This window comes from Pundamilia nyererei, unplaced genomic scaffold (genome assembly GCF_000239375.1).
Source record: "Pundamilia nyererei isolate P.nyererei 1_Seehausen unplaced genomic scaffold, PunNye1.0 scaffold00066, whole genome shotgun sequence".
Taxonomy (NCBI): Eukaryota; Metazoa; Chordata; class Actinopteri; order Cichliformes; family Cichlidae; genus Pundamilia; species Pundamilia nyererei.
In genome coordinates, this window is record NW_005187467.1 from 1,710,277 (window position 1) to 1,721,105 (window position 10,829).

A 10,829-nucleotide genomic window follows, 5' to 3' on the forward strand; every position below is an offset into this window, starting at 1 on the left:
AACAACATTTTCATGATGGTCTGGGAACAACACCAACACGAGGATATCACATCATCCCTTTCTAAACACACATCAATACTGACCAAACACTACTGACTGACAGGGTGTTTGAGCTTTGCATTAAGTCATTATATAAAATGATATACAGTAATAGCTTTTAAATGGTTTTGACCTATATTAATCTGTACTTCAATTAAAAAAAAAAAATACAAGTATATATTTATATTACAGTGCATAAAAAACAGACAACCTTTTTTTTTATTGTCGTTTTCAAACTACATATGAATATTTCACAATTCAGTGGAGGGGATAATTGGTGTTTGAAATTTGTGAATTCAAGACTTTTACCTTTCAAAATCTACATATTTAAAAGGTTAATTGGCCAATAATAAGAATTGAGCAATTAGCTAACTGAACTGAAATGCTGGTATGCAGACAATAAGAAAAACAAAAAAATTCAAGTAATTCACCACTGACTTCTATATGCAGACAAAGGCAATTTATACCTGATCAACTTAACTATTATACCAGCAGTACTATCAGAGCAAAATAATGATGCATTCTATTTAAATGGGTGCACTGTTGGGATCACCGTTTTGCAAAAATCCCAAATAAATTACAGTACAGTTTGTTTCTTAAGCTGATTTGGATTTTCTCTCTTCCTCTTTTTTATTTTGACAGCCTGACTTGAAGATTTGACTATTCTCACTATGTAACTGTAACATTAGGCTACTCTCCAGCTATGGTAAACACAATATAATGATAACATTTTAAATTACTGACTACCATAGTCTCAACGATTTGAAATGACTTTTTAAATAAAGGAGTGTAATTCTATGCAAAGATCATTTTCTTTGGTACTAAAACCATGTAATTCTATTCATACGATGTACTAAATTTCTGGTATCATGACATCCCTACAAATAATAATCAACTGAAAATAAATGACAGTATATCCCACATGTTTTACATCTTTCCATCACTCTTTTATTCCACCTCCAAATACTACTGGGTCAACTGTTACTGCCCAGAGATTCTATGTGCATTTCAATCCAGCTGGAGCTAATAAATTTAAAATAGTCTTTTTAACTGAAGCTACTGCAAAGCAATAATAGCTCAACACAATTACAATATAGCACATTTTGTTGTTGAAATCAAGTTGCCATGTTTATAGGGCCTGGAAATCCTTTACTACGTCATTCTGAGATGTAGTTACATTTCTGGAAAGGTTCTGGGCTGCGTATAGTTTGGAGTCAATTTTCAACCAATTCCAACAATGGCTGGGAAATGAGTGCATAGTTACAAATAAAAAAAAGGATGTCAACAGCATAATGATAGTCAAGAGAGATTTTCAATAGCTGGCTCTCATCTTTTCTTATCACATATTTAGGAAAATCACTGCCATGCTTCTACCACCATGCTTGACAGTGAAACTAGTGCTAGGCAAGTAATGCACAGCCCTGTTACTTTTGGCTTGTTTTTTTTCTCCCCTACTCAGGAGCACTTTCCATCTGGCTACTTTACCACATAGCCCACACTTGTGAAGTGCTGTGCTGAGTGTACTGCTTCCAAAGCAATCTCTCATTAAAGCGAAGGCACTTTGTTCCACTATCAAAACAGTCCTTGGACTCAAAGTCTGTTTCCTAGCTGAGATTTTCTAGCTTGGTCTCTATTTGGTCAGTTGAAAGCCCAGGTAGTTTCACAGTTTTGGCCACATTAAAATCCATGTGTTATTCTTTTCCACTGCCCATGTTTTCTTCTAGATTTCTACCAAAAACAAAAAACAACCAAAGTTAAAAGTTTAAATTTACCTTAGAAACCCTGCAACATATTTATGCATTTTGTTGTTGGGTTGTTTTTTGTTTTGTTTTTTAAAAAAAATACTGTCTCAAGATACCTAAAGAGCACAATGTATCATATTACATCACCCAAGGGATTTGTCTTCATATTTCCGAATGGGGCCATTGACTAAGATTGGCTTCACCTATTTCCCTGACATAACGGCCAAATTCAGTGTCGTCAAAAAGGGGGCAGAATCTCTGCTACAAAAACTACTTATGGCATTTTAGTGCATAATAACAAAAAAGCTTTTTTTTTCTACAAATCTAGTTATTACTTCCTTCCACACCTTTATCAACTGTAGTTGTCAACATGCAATTTGCTTTTGCATTTGAAAGCATGTTTTGATAAAATGCTGTAATTATTTCAGTAACCACTGCAATGTGTGTCAAGTGTCATTGTATGTCTGCATGAGGGTGCGCCAAAGCTCTTCACACACAGCAGATACTTCAAAGCAAAGGCCAGAGTGGAAAGAATGAAGCTCACCAACAATGCCCATTCGCCATAAGTACAAGAAAATCTAGAACTAGAGGAAAGCAATTAATCAAAAACCTGTTAAGCAAGCAGAACAAAAACTTGCAGACGTCTGCAAACTCTCTGCCAGCAGTCATCTTGTGCCCTCTTAAACCACAGCAGGTAATGAGCTCCATATAACTTATCACCAAATTGTTAACAACACATCTAAATGAATGCTAGTTACAGAAAGGCAAAGCCTGATTTCCTGTGCATCTTAAAAAGGACGCAAAGGCGAATGCTTGTAGACAGTGAAGTGAAAACCAAGAGTCAGCTTCCAACCAGCAGTAACTGTCAAGCAGTGGGTCTCTTCACATCAGTAGCAGGGGGAAGATGAATGATGCCACAGGTCTGTCAGCCAGTTTATTGCAAAAGCTTTGTAGTCTCTTAAAACACGGCCAAACCTTTACTTAATCCAGGGTTATGAAGTCACAGTAATATTTTCTTTTTTTTTTATAGCCTACACATTTGACAATGGGGTGCAGTTTTTTAAAAAATTTACAGGGAAGGCATTTGGTAAGCAGTGGCTAAATAAGATTACAACACAACAAAACAGGGGCTTAGTGGTTGTGATGTTGAAACAATAGTGTCGTGTTTTTTTCTTTTTAACTTATTACTATTTAACCTTTGGCTAACGGCTTGTCAATTACAGGATGTTAGTTGGTGAGTGTACGTTTTTACAAACTGATCCAGCCCTTGTTCTGGTATCTGGTTTCAAAATACACAGATGGCAAATAGGAAAATCATCTGCACTGATAACTGGATATTTTTTCTCAGCTCAGAAATACTGTGCCTATGCTTAACTAGTACTTGTGTCTCTTCTGAATACTGGTGCAGCAGTGATGGTGGTTCATCTTACTAGCTTAGAGGAAAGTGTCCTAAACACTGCTGAGTCACGCACTGTTCACCCCCTCACAATAGTTGACAAATAGTGGGCTCACCTTCATCTTCACAGATGATTCAGTGGCTGACCAGGAGACAAGCAGAGTGGGTTGCATTTTTGTCACAACATCTCAAGCCCTCTGGCAACTTATGAGAGGCACATATTCAAGGCCCTGTCTCCTGTGTCTGGCCGACACTAGAGACAGCTGAATTGGGAGTGAGGTCTCACTATCCCACAGTAACAGTAGCCCACGCATGAGACACAGCCACAAGCAGACCACAGACTCATGGCTATGTCCCCGCTTCAGTTTTTGTATCTACCATTTAATACTGAGTATTACACTTGACCAAAGTCGACTTCTCATGTTTAAAGCTCATCTCATGTTAAAAATCGAAAACTGACAAGACTGCATCTGCACGGACTACAAGTGAAAGCAATTTCTTCATTCAGTGTTCTTTCAAAGCCTTCTCTCAAATGTGCTACTTTGTCTTGAATTAAGCAGCTATTATATACATTTCCCAAAAGGTTGGATGGTTCCTTGGCAGGCTTTCTAACAGAAACTGCACAGCAAGACGTCTGTACCAAGGACTGATACTAATTCCCTACAATCTGTTAGGTTACGAACACAGACCTAAAATCCATCAAAACACAAGAACATAAGCACAAAGAGCACAGAAACATTAAATGGCAGGTCTAATGAAAAGGAGTAATGAACAGAAAAAGAACATATATCCATCAGCACAGCCAACAGCTAAGTACATAAGCCATTAGCTAGGCTTAAACATTGACAGAAAGACTGATTCATCTGTTACCAATTTAGCTACAAACCAAACGGCAAAAGCAGAAAAAAAAAAAGGGGGGGGGGGGAAGGGAGCTTAAATGGAAAGAAGCAGTGAATCACACTGTAGCCAAAGTCATCTCTTAAATAGAATCATCTCAGGTAATGACCTCCAGACAACAGCTTCCTCTGTGAGTCAGAATAATTGGTCCAATAGAGCGTTAATACCAAGCCAAGACCGGAGAAAGAGGGGGGAAAAAACTAAACTAAACTAAACAACAACAACAACAACAACAACAAAGAAAGAAAGAAGTGTTCTTGTAGCTTCTCTAACTTAAAGGTCAGAAATAGAGGGGTCAGCCATCGCTGTGAATCCTCTTCACTGTCACCTCAGTCCTGCCTCATTCTGTCAGGGCCCAGACCCCTCCAGTGGTTCCTGCTCCTCACTCTGCAGCTGTCATGATATTTATGCACCTCCTCAGACACAACACTACACACATTAGATTTACAGCATCACTCAAACAATGATGGGTTGTAACCCCTATATGAAATATTGCAAAATGCCAGTATTATTTTCAGGTGGCCACAAACTGTGCCACATGTCATCTGCACAATGTACTAAAACAAACAAAACACAACAACAAATAACCCCAGAAGGGTTTTTCTTACCTACAAACATGTTTGGTCCCTCACAAAAGAGATTTTAGACTATAGTAAAATAAAATCACCAGCACAAAAATGATAAGAATCAAGACTACAAATAGCACTTTAAATGTTTCTGACATTTGTGTTTATCAAATGGTCAAAAATAAGATAAAAATAACATGAAAATGCAAAGATTAGGGTCAGATAATGTCATAAAAAATTTTTTAAAAAAAACACTGAAGGTGGGTGTGCAGACAAATTAATTTGTATGAGGGCACTGATATAAAAGTTGAAACTATTGATGGACTGACTGAAAATAATCAATAGATATTAATCATAGTTAAAATAAATTACATGTAGTTGCTGTGCTCTGGGCGCCACAGTGCTTTGTGTGTGTGAACCACCACTATCTGCTCTTCAAAGGGAAAAAAAGAACAGTAGAACATCACCAGCAGGAAACCCACTGCAAGCATGACACACCCATGCAAGCATGACATGTACCCATACAGCATTGCTAAAAATGATAGATATAGATGGAATAGGTTGACCTTGAAAATGTGCCGCATAATATCCAGTTTTGTCACCCTTTCATTGAAAAACACATACATAATGGATGCTATCCAAAAGGTTACCTTGTGGAACATTTCCTATTTTCAGCACTGTGTTCTCAATATTTAGTTTTTGTCATTTTTTAAGCTATTGGTTAAAAATGTTCATCCACAACCCAAATCTATTTTTTATTGTGTTTATTTGTTTTTTTAAATATACTATTAATAAAGCAGTTACTCAGCAGTAACTACCACACAAGGTCCAATTTTGACAACAGAAAGAAAATGGTAGGGAAAGCAAAAAAAAAAAAAAAACACATAAAAAAGAAAAAAAGTGCCATGTTTATTTCTGCTGCCATCTTTCAACAGCTTCATCCACATTCCAAACCACCTACCCAAATAAGGTTTACCAAAGGGTACACAACCACAAACTGCTTGCATACAATTTAGAATCACCAATCAACTCAACATGCATGGCTTAGGACTGTGGATGACCTGGAGTACATAAGCGAAAACTGTGCCGGTACAGGGAGAACATGCTAATTCAACACAGAAAGGCTCTGGCTGAACAGGAAGTAGAAATCCAGAACTTCCTTGCTGTGGTAAGCACTGCACTATTGTGCTGCCCAAACATAAAATTGTCACATTAAATGGAAAACAACAGTTTTTGTATAAAGTAGTGAATGGTATTTGGTTAACCCCTGGCCATGCAACATGCCCCCAAATTAGTCCCCATGGCATGCCACACCTTGCATGGAAGCTCTGTCGCCACTAGTGTGTGAACAGAGAGTAAAGATTACATTATTGTATTTTATTCATGTTTTATTTTCATTTACTCTAATGTGTTATATACTTCTGACAGGGCTCTGTAAGATTTTTTTTAAACAACTAAACAAAACAAAATTACATATTTTTGGTATTTGTTTTTCATATGCAAGTAACATGTAAGTGATTTTCAAGGAGCAGGGGGTGTAATTATGTAGACCAGGCAGAAAAAGTGGCTTTTTATTTCCTCACATTTTTAAACAGTTTAAACATTGACACAGAACATGTTCAGGTAATCAGGTAAGGTCTTTGTGGATGATGGTAATGTAACCGAATTCCCTGAGGACAACAGACCCATAGCTGAGCACCGCAAGCAAAATTTGATCTCTGTTTGAACAAAGCCTGATTCAGGTGAGGGTTTTTCCACTGTGGAAAATGACGGCAATGGCTAGAAAGGCATGTTTGTAAGGCAGTGCTAATATTAGCAAGTCTTATCAGGACAAACTGTATAAGACTGGGGAAGTGACAAAAAGATATCACTGTGGATTCTCTGCCATCACCCAGGAAGTTGGGGAAACTTAAACAAATTGGACTGGTGACCATCAAAATGACAGGGATATCACAGAGGCTTGTCAGGACCGCTCAATCTCACCCTGATGCTGACAAGAGATGATTGAGGCAGGTGTGGGGCCCAATCCATTTCCTGTACATATATAACAAAACTATCAAAACCGAGAGAGGAGTGGCACCTCTTGGCTGTGAAATTTGTTCAATGAGCAAATGAAGTGAGCACAGCAAAACCCATTTTGGCTGTTTCAATACTGAACTGAGTAAGAACTATAGCGGTATAGTTTGTTTAGCATCTGAAAGAAGCCTTCAAACAAATTGCAATTGACAAGAGGTGGATCTAAGTTCATCTGATAACAGTTTCTTACTAAAAAAAGAAAAAAAAAGAAAAAAAAGAAATATAATTTCATATAAAATATAACAGTCAGCCATAGTAAATAACTCTACAAATGTAGGGTTTCAAACACTTTTTGGATTTATTATTGCATGACACAGGAGTCACTGCTGGACTGTAGATATTCTGTAAAAATCCCACAGAAGTGCGTCTCTGCCATGCTGGTCAAAAATATTACCATCACTGCCTCCAGTGTTACTACTTGCGTAGAAGTGCTTTAAGTGCACCAGTGAAAAATTCTCAATTTCACTGATGGAGTTCATTTATGTAGTGCGATCAATGGCATCAATATCTCTGACTCAAGTATTACACAATAGCTAATACTCCCAACACACACAAAGAAACACCTTTAGCCCTGAAATGAAATCAAACTCACAGTAGCTCTACACCTGAACACCTAAATGCCAACAGATAAAGTAGAAGCACCATTTAGAACAAATTTCCTCAAATGTAATCCCAAGGCAGTTTTGTCAGAAATGCACTTGGGCCCAACAGACTTAAGTCAGTAAGTGTGACTAATACTTGACAAAAATTAGTGTACCTGCTGGGGGCCCTCCCCGTTGACCATGGCTGGGGGTGGTGGTGAGGCCAGGATTGGGAGTTCAGGGCTGAGAAGCTGGCCAGACTCCAGAGGTGGCGTGTGGTCTGCCATGTCTCCCTCATTCACACCACTGAAGAGGTACTGCTGCAACGAAGACAGAATGATCAATGGAAATGTACAAAGTGTACCAAAAAGGTTTATGACGTCAACATCTTAAGTCTTGGGAGTCATTCAGCCTGTGCTGAGAAATACATTTACCTATAATGTCTGCAGGCTGCAGCTTTTTTCTCCTCTCTGTCTGTACACACTATTAGTCCTTTTCCACTAGTACCTACACGTCCTGGCTCAACTCAGCTTGACTGGGTTTTTGCGATCTTGCATTAAGTGGTAGTAACCAGTAACAAGTACTTTTTTAGTACCTACTTGGCTGGGTTTTCCGGGCAAGCTGAATTGACCGGAAGATGTGATGTCAACAGACTGCATGCCACTGTCAACGGCATCACTTGACAAGTCACGAAAGCAACTCCATCACAGAAATCAAAACCGGCATTTTGGATGCCTATAAAGGAATCATGGTACCTTTATAAGCTACCATGATGCTTGACAATTTTGAGCTTGCAGAAAACGCATAGCAACTTTCTCAGAAGAAACAGTAGTAAGCATGAAGGACCAGGGTTGATCCTTCTGGGTCCCCACATTCATAAATTAGATCAAATCAAATCATCAGTCACCTTTTAAAGACTTATTAGTAGAGCTGGGCGATATGGCCTAAAATCCATATCACAGTATAATTTGAAGCATGTGCGGTAACGATATATATCGCGATATATTCTTTTCTTCTGTATAACGTATTTTACACACTATAAGGCACACTTAAAATCCTTTAATTTTCGCAAAAATCGACTGTGTGCCTTATGTATGAATTCTGGTTGTGCTTACTGACCTCAAACCAATTTTATGTTGTACACAGCGTGCAGAAATCTGTCAAAAATGTTTTAGTACAACTTTGGTAAGCTATGAAGCCGCACCGCTTGATGGATTGCCAGAGCGTTACGGCTACCGTAGTCAGGAGGCTCTAGTGACTTCTGTAGGGTTACTGAAGTTGGACTAGCTGGTATATAATGATGTCCTACGTGATCACTAGCAAAACACCTATGTTAGCATAACATTAGCACAGTGAAGCTGAAAGATGGACGCTAAACCTTTTCCACTCGATCAAAGTTAACATCGGGTTAGGGACAAATGCAATCACATGGCAGGATGCTGTAAACAGACCAAACTTCAGTTAGGAGAAAAACTGAGATAATCCCTCCACAATATGAGGTTAGTCATTAATATACTGCAACAACATGGGAATAGAGCAGCTGCAAGAGAATTCAGCATTAATGAATCAATGGTAGGGAAGTGGAGGAAGCGCAGTTTTTGTCTTTCCCCATATTCCAAAAGTCCTTCGTCTCTTTGCTATGACTGTTGTCTGGCATAATTTGCAGATGATGTTGCAGCCACTGCAATGCTTTCGACCAAAACAGGCGCAGCTTGATGACACCATCAACATGCGCTATCGCCGTAGAGCGGTATAGTCAAAATCTCTACTGTTGGCCAAATTTATATCGTTTCTACCGGATATCATTTATACCGCCCACCCCTAGTTGTTAGATCAAACTAACTGAATTCTGAATTATGTCAAGATTATCACTGATCATTTTGGGAGTTTCTAGTGACATGGTTTTTTTTGTTTGTTTGTTTTTTGTTTTGTTTTTTTATGTACACAGGGGCTAAACTATGGCTACGTCCACACGTACACGGGTATTTTTGAAAACGGACCGAAAATGCCGTTTACGTGTGGACGAAAGGTGCAAAAGCATAGAAAAATCTGCGTTTTCAAAAATACCCGGGTACGTGTGGACGTAGCCTATGTTGGCCACATTGTAAAAAACATTAAACAACCAAGTTTAGCATCTACAGTTGACTTGGGATGACAATTATTTTTAAAAAACAAACAAACAAACAAACAAACAAAAACAACAACACTACCTTGCAATTACAGAATTGGCTGTCTGGTCCAAAATGAAGAATATTCATTACTCTAATATTCTAATGTCTCCATGTAAACCATTCATTGATAGTCACGACTGACAGCTTGCTTACCTACTCTCATGAGCACCAGTGATTCTGACTTTTGGGGCGTTTGACAAAAACTGTGACTACTCTAAAGACACACAGTTCCCTTCTGTTTGCTAAGGAGAAACAATATTTTGCAGTATTTTATCAAGTTTATTGTGGTAGCTTGATTACTTGACCTGCTATGTGCATAAATTTGCCAATGGTGGCTCAGTGTGTTTTCAGTAAGCTCATTTTTGCTTTGCTGAGAGGTTTAGGGACATCAAATCAAGCTCTAACTTAAAACAGTGGGTCAAATCACAACACTTGACACACATTTTGTAAATTAAGACACAGACATGTCCTAAGGAGTGGCCTTAAGATGAACTAGTGGCAATTTGGTGCAAAGCTTAATTTATTTCTGGATACATCCATCGTTTCTCACTTCCAGCAACATAAACTCTATTGAAAGATATTTCTCTGATGCATGAGTTGAGGATGGCATCTTGTCTAAACCCAAGACTAAATGCAGAGTAAAAAATGTCGTGCAATTAAAAAGTTTTTACAGTCTTTATTGTTTCTTTCTCTTGATTAGAGAGTGTTCAATGATTCACACTGAAACTGTATATACACACACACACACACACACACACAAGGTTGGTGGTCGATAACCACCTCCTCAAGTCTGCGTTCAACATGCTGAACACCAAAGTGCTTAAAGTGCAAAGACCAAAATAGCTTTATAAATTATGTATGTGATGTTTAAACGTTGTCCTTAACAGTCTGTATCAGAAATTGTATTGGGTTAAGGAAATTATTGTTTTATTAAATGTACAATGCCAGTTACATCTTTACTGATTCTAAGACGTTAGGTCTGTGACTGCTGATGTTGGCACTGTTAATGGTAGCCATTCAGCAAACAAATAATCCGCCATGATGTTTGTACAATTTGGTGCATGTTACAAAATGCCACACATTTCAGTGACATTTAAAAGTCAATTTTATTACTGGAAAATGTGACTAACAGTTTCAAATGGCTTTTAAATATACACACAATCTTTGTATAGCCAATATTTGACCCTCATCCGTTTCAAAAGGCTCAATTTTGGCTGTTTACTGAGTACTTAATTACATCACACTAGCCAACTAGTCAGATTTTTTCCTCGTTTAATAACTTTTTAATCAGATATCAGGAATATCTTGTGTGTGTGTGTGTGTGTGTGTGTGTGTGTGTGTGTGTGTGTGTGTGTGTGTGT

The 10,829-nt window shown here is 38.1% G+C and overlaps 1 protein-coding gene across 2 annotated transcripts in view; it reads right to left on the reverse strand.

Annotated features, from left to right (window-relative positions):
• The window catches only part of fndc3a (fibronectin type III domain containing 3A), a 47,549-nt gene that overhangs the window by 32,221 nt on the left and 4,499 nt on the right, over window positions 1–10,829 (reverse strand). The window contains exon 3 of one of the 2 annotated variants that reach the window (XM_013911592.1): window positions 7,474–7,617. In XM_013911592.1, coding sequence (XP_013767046.1) covers window positions 7,474–7,584 — 111 coding nt within the window. In that variant the 5' untranslated portion in view covers window positions 7,585–7,617. The remainder of the gene's footprint in view (window positions 1–7,473; window positions 7,618–10,829) is intronic. The other variant, XM_013911593.1, reaches the window with a different exon arrangement.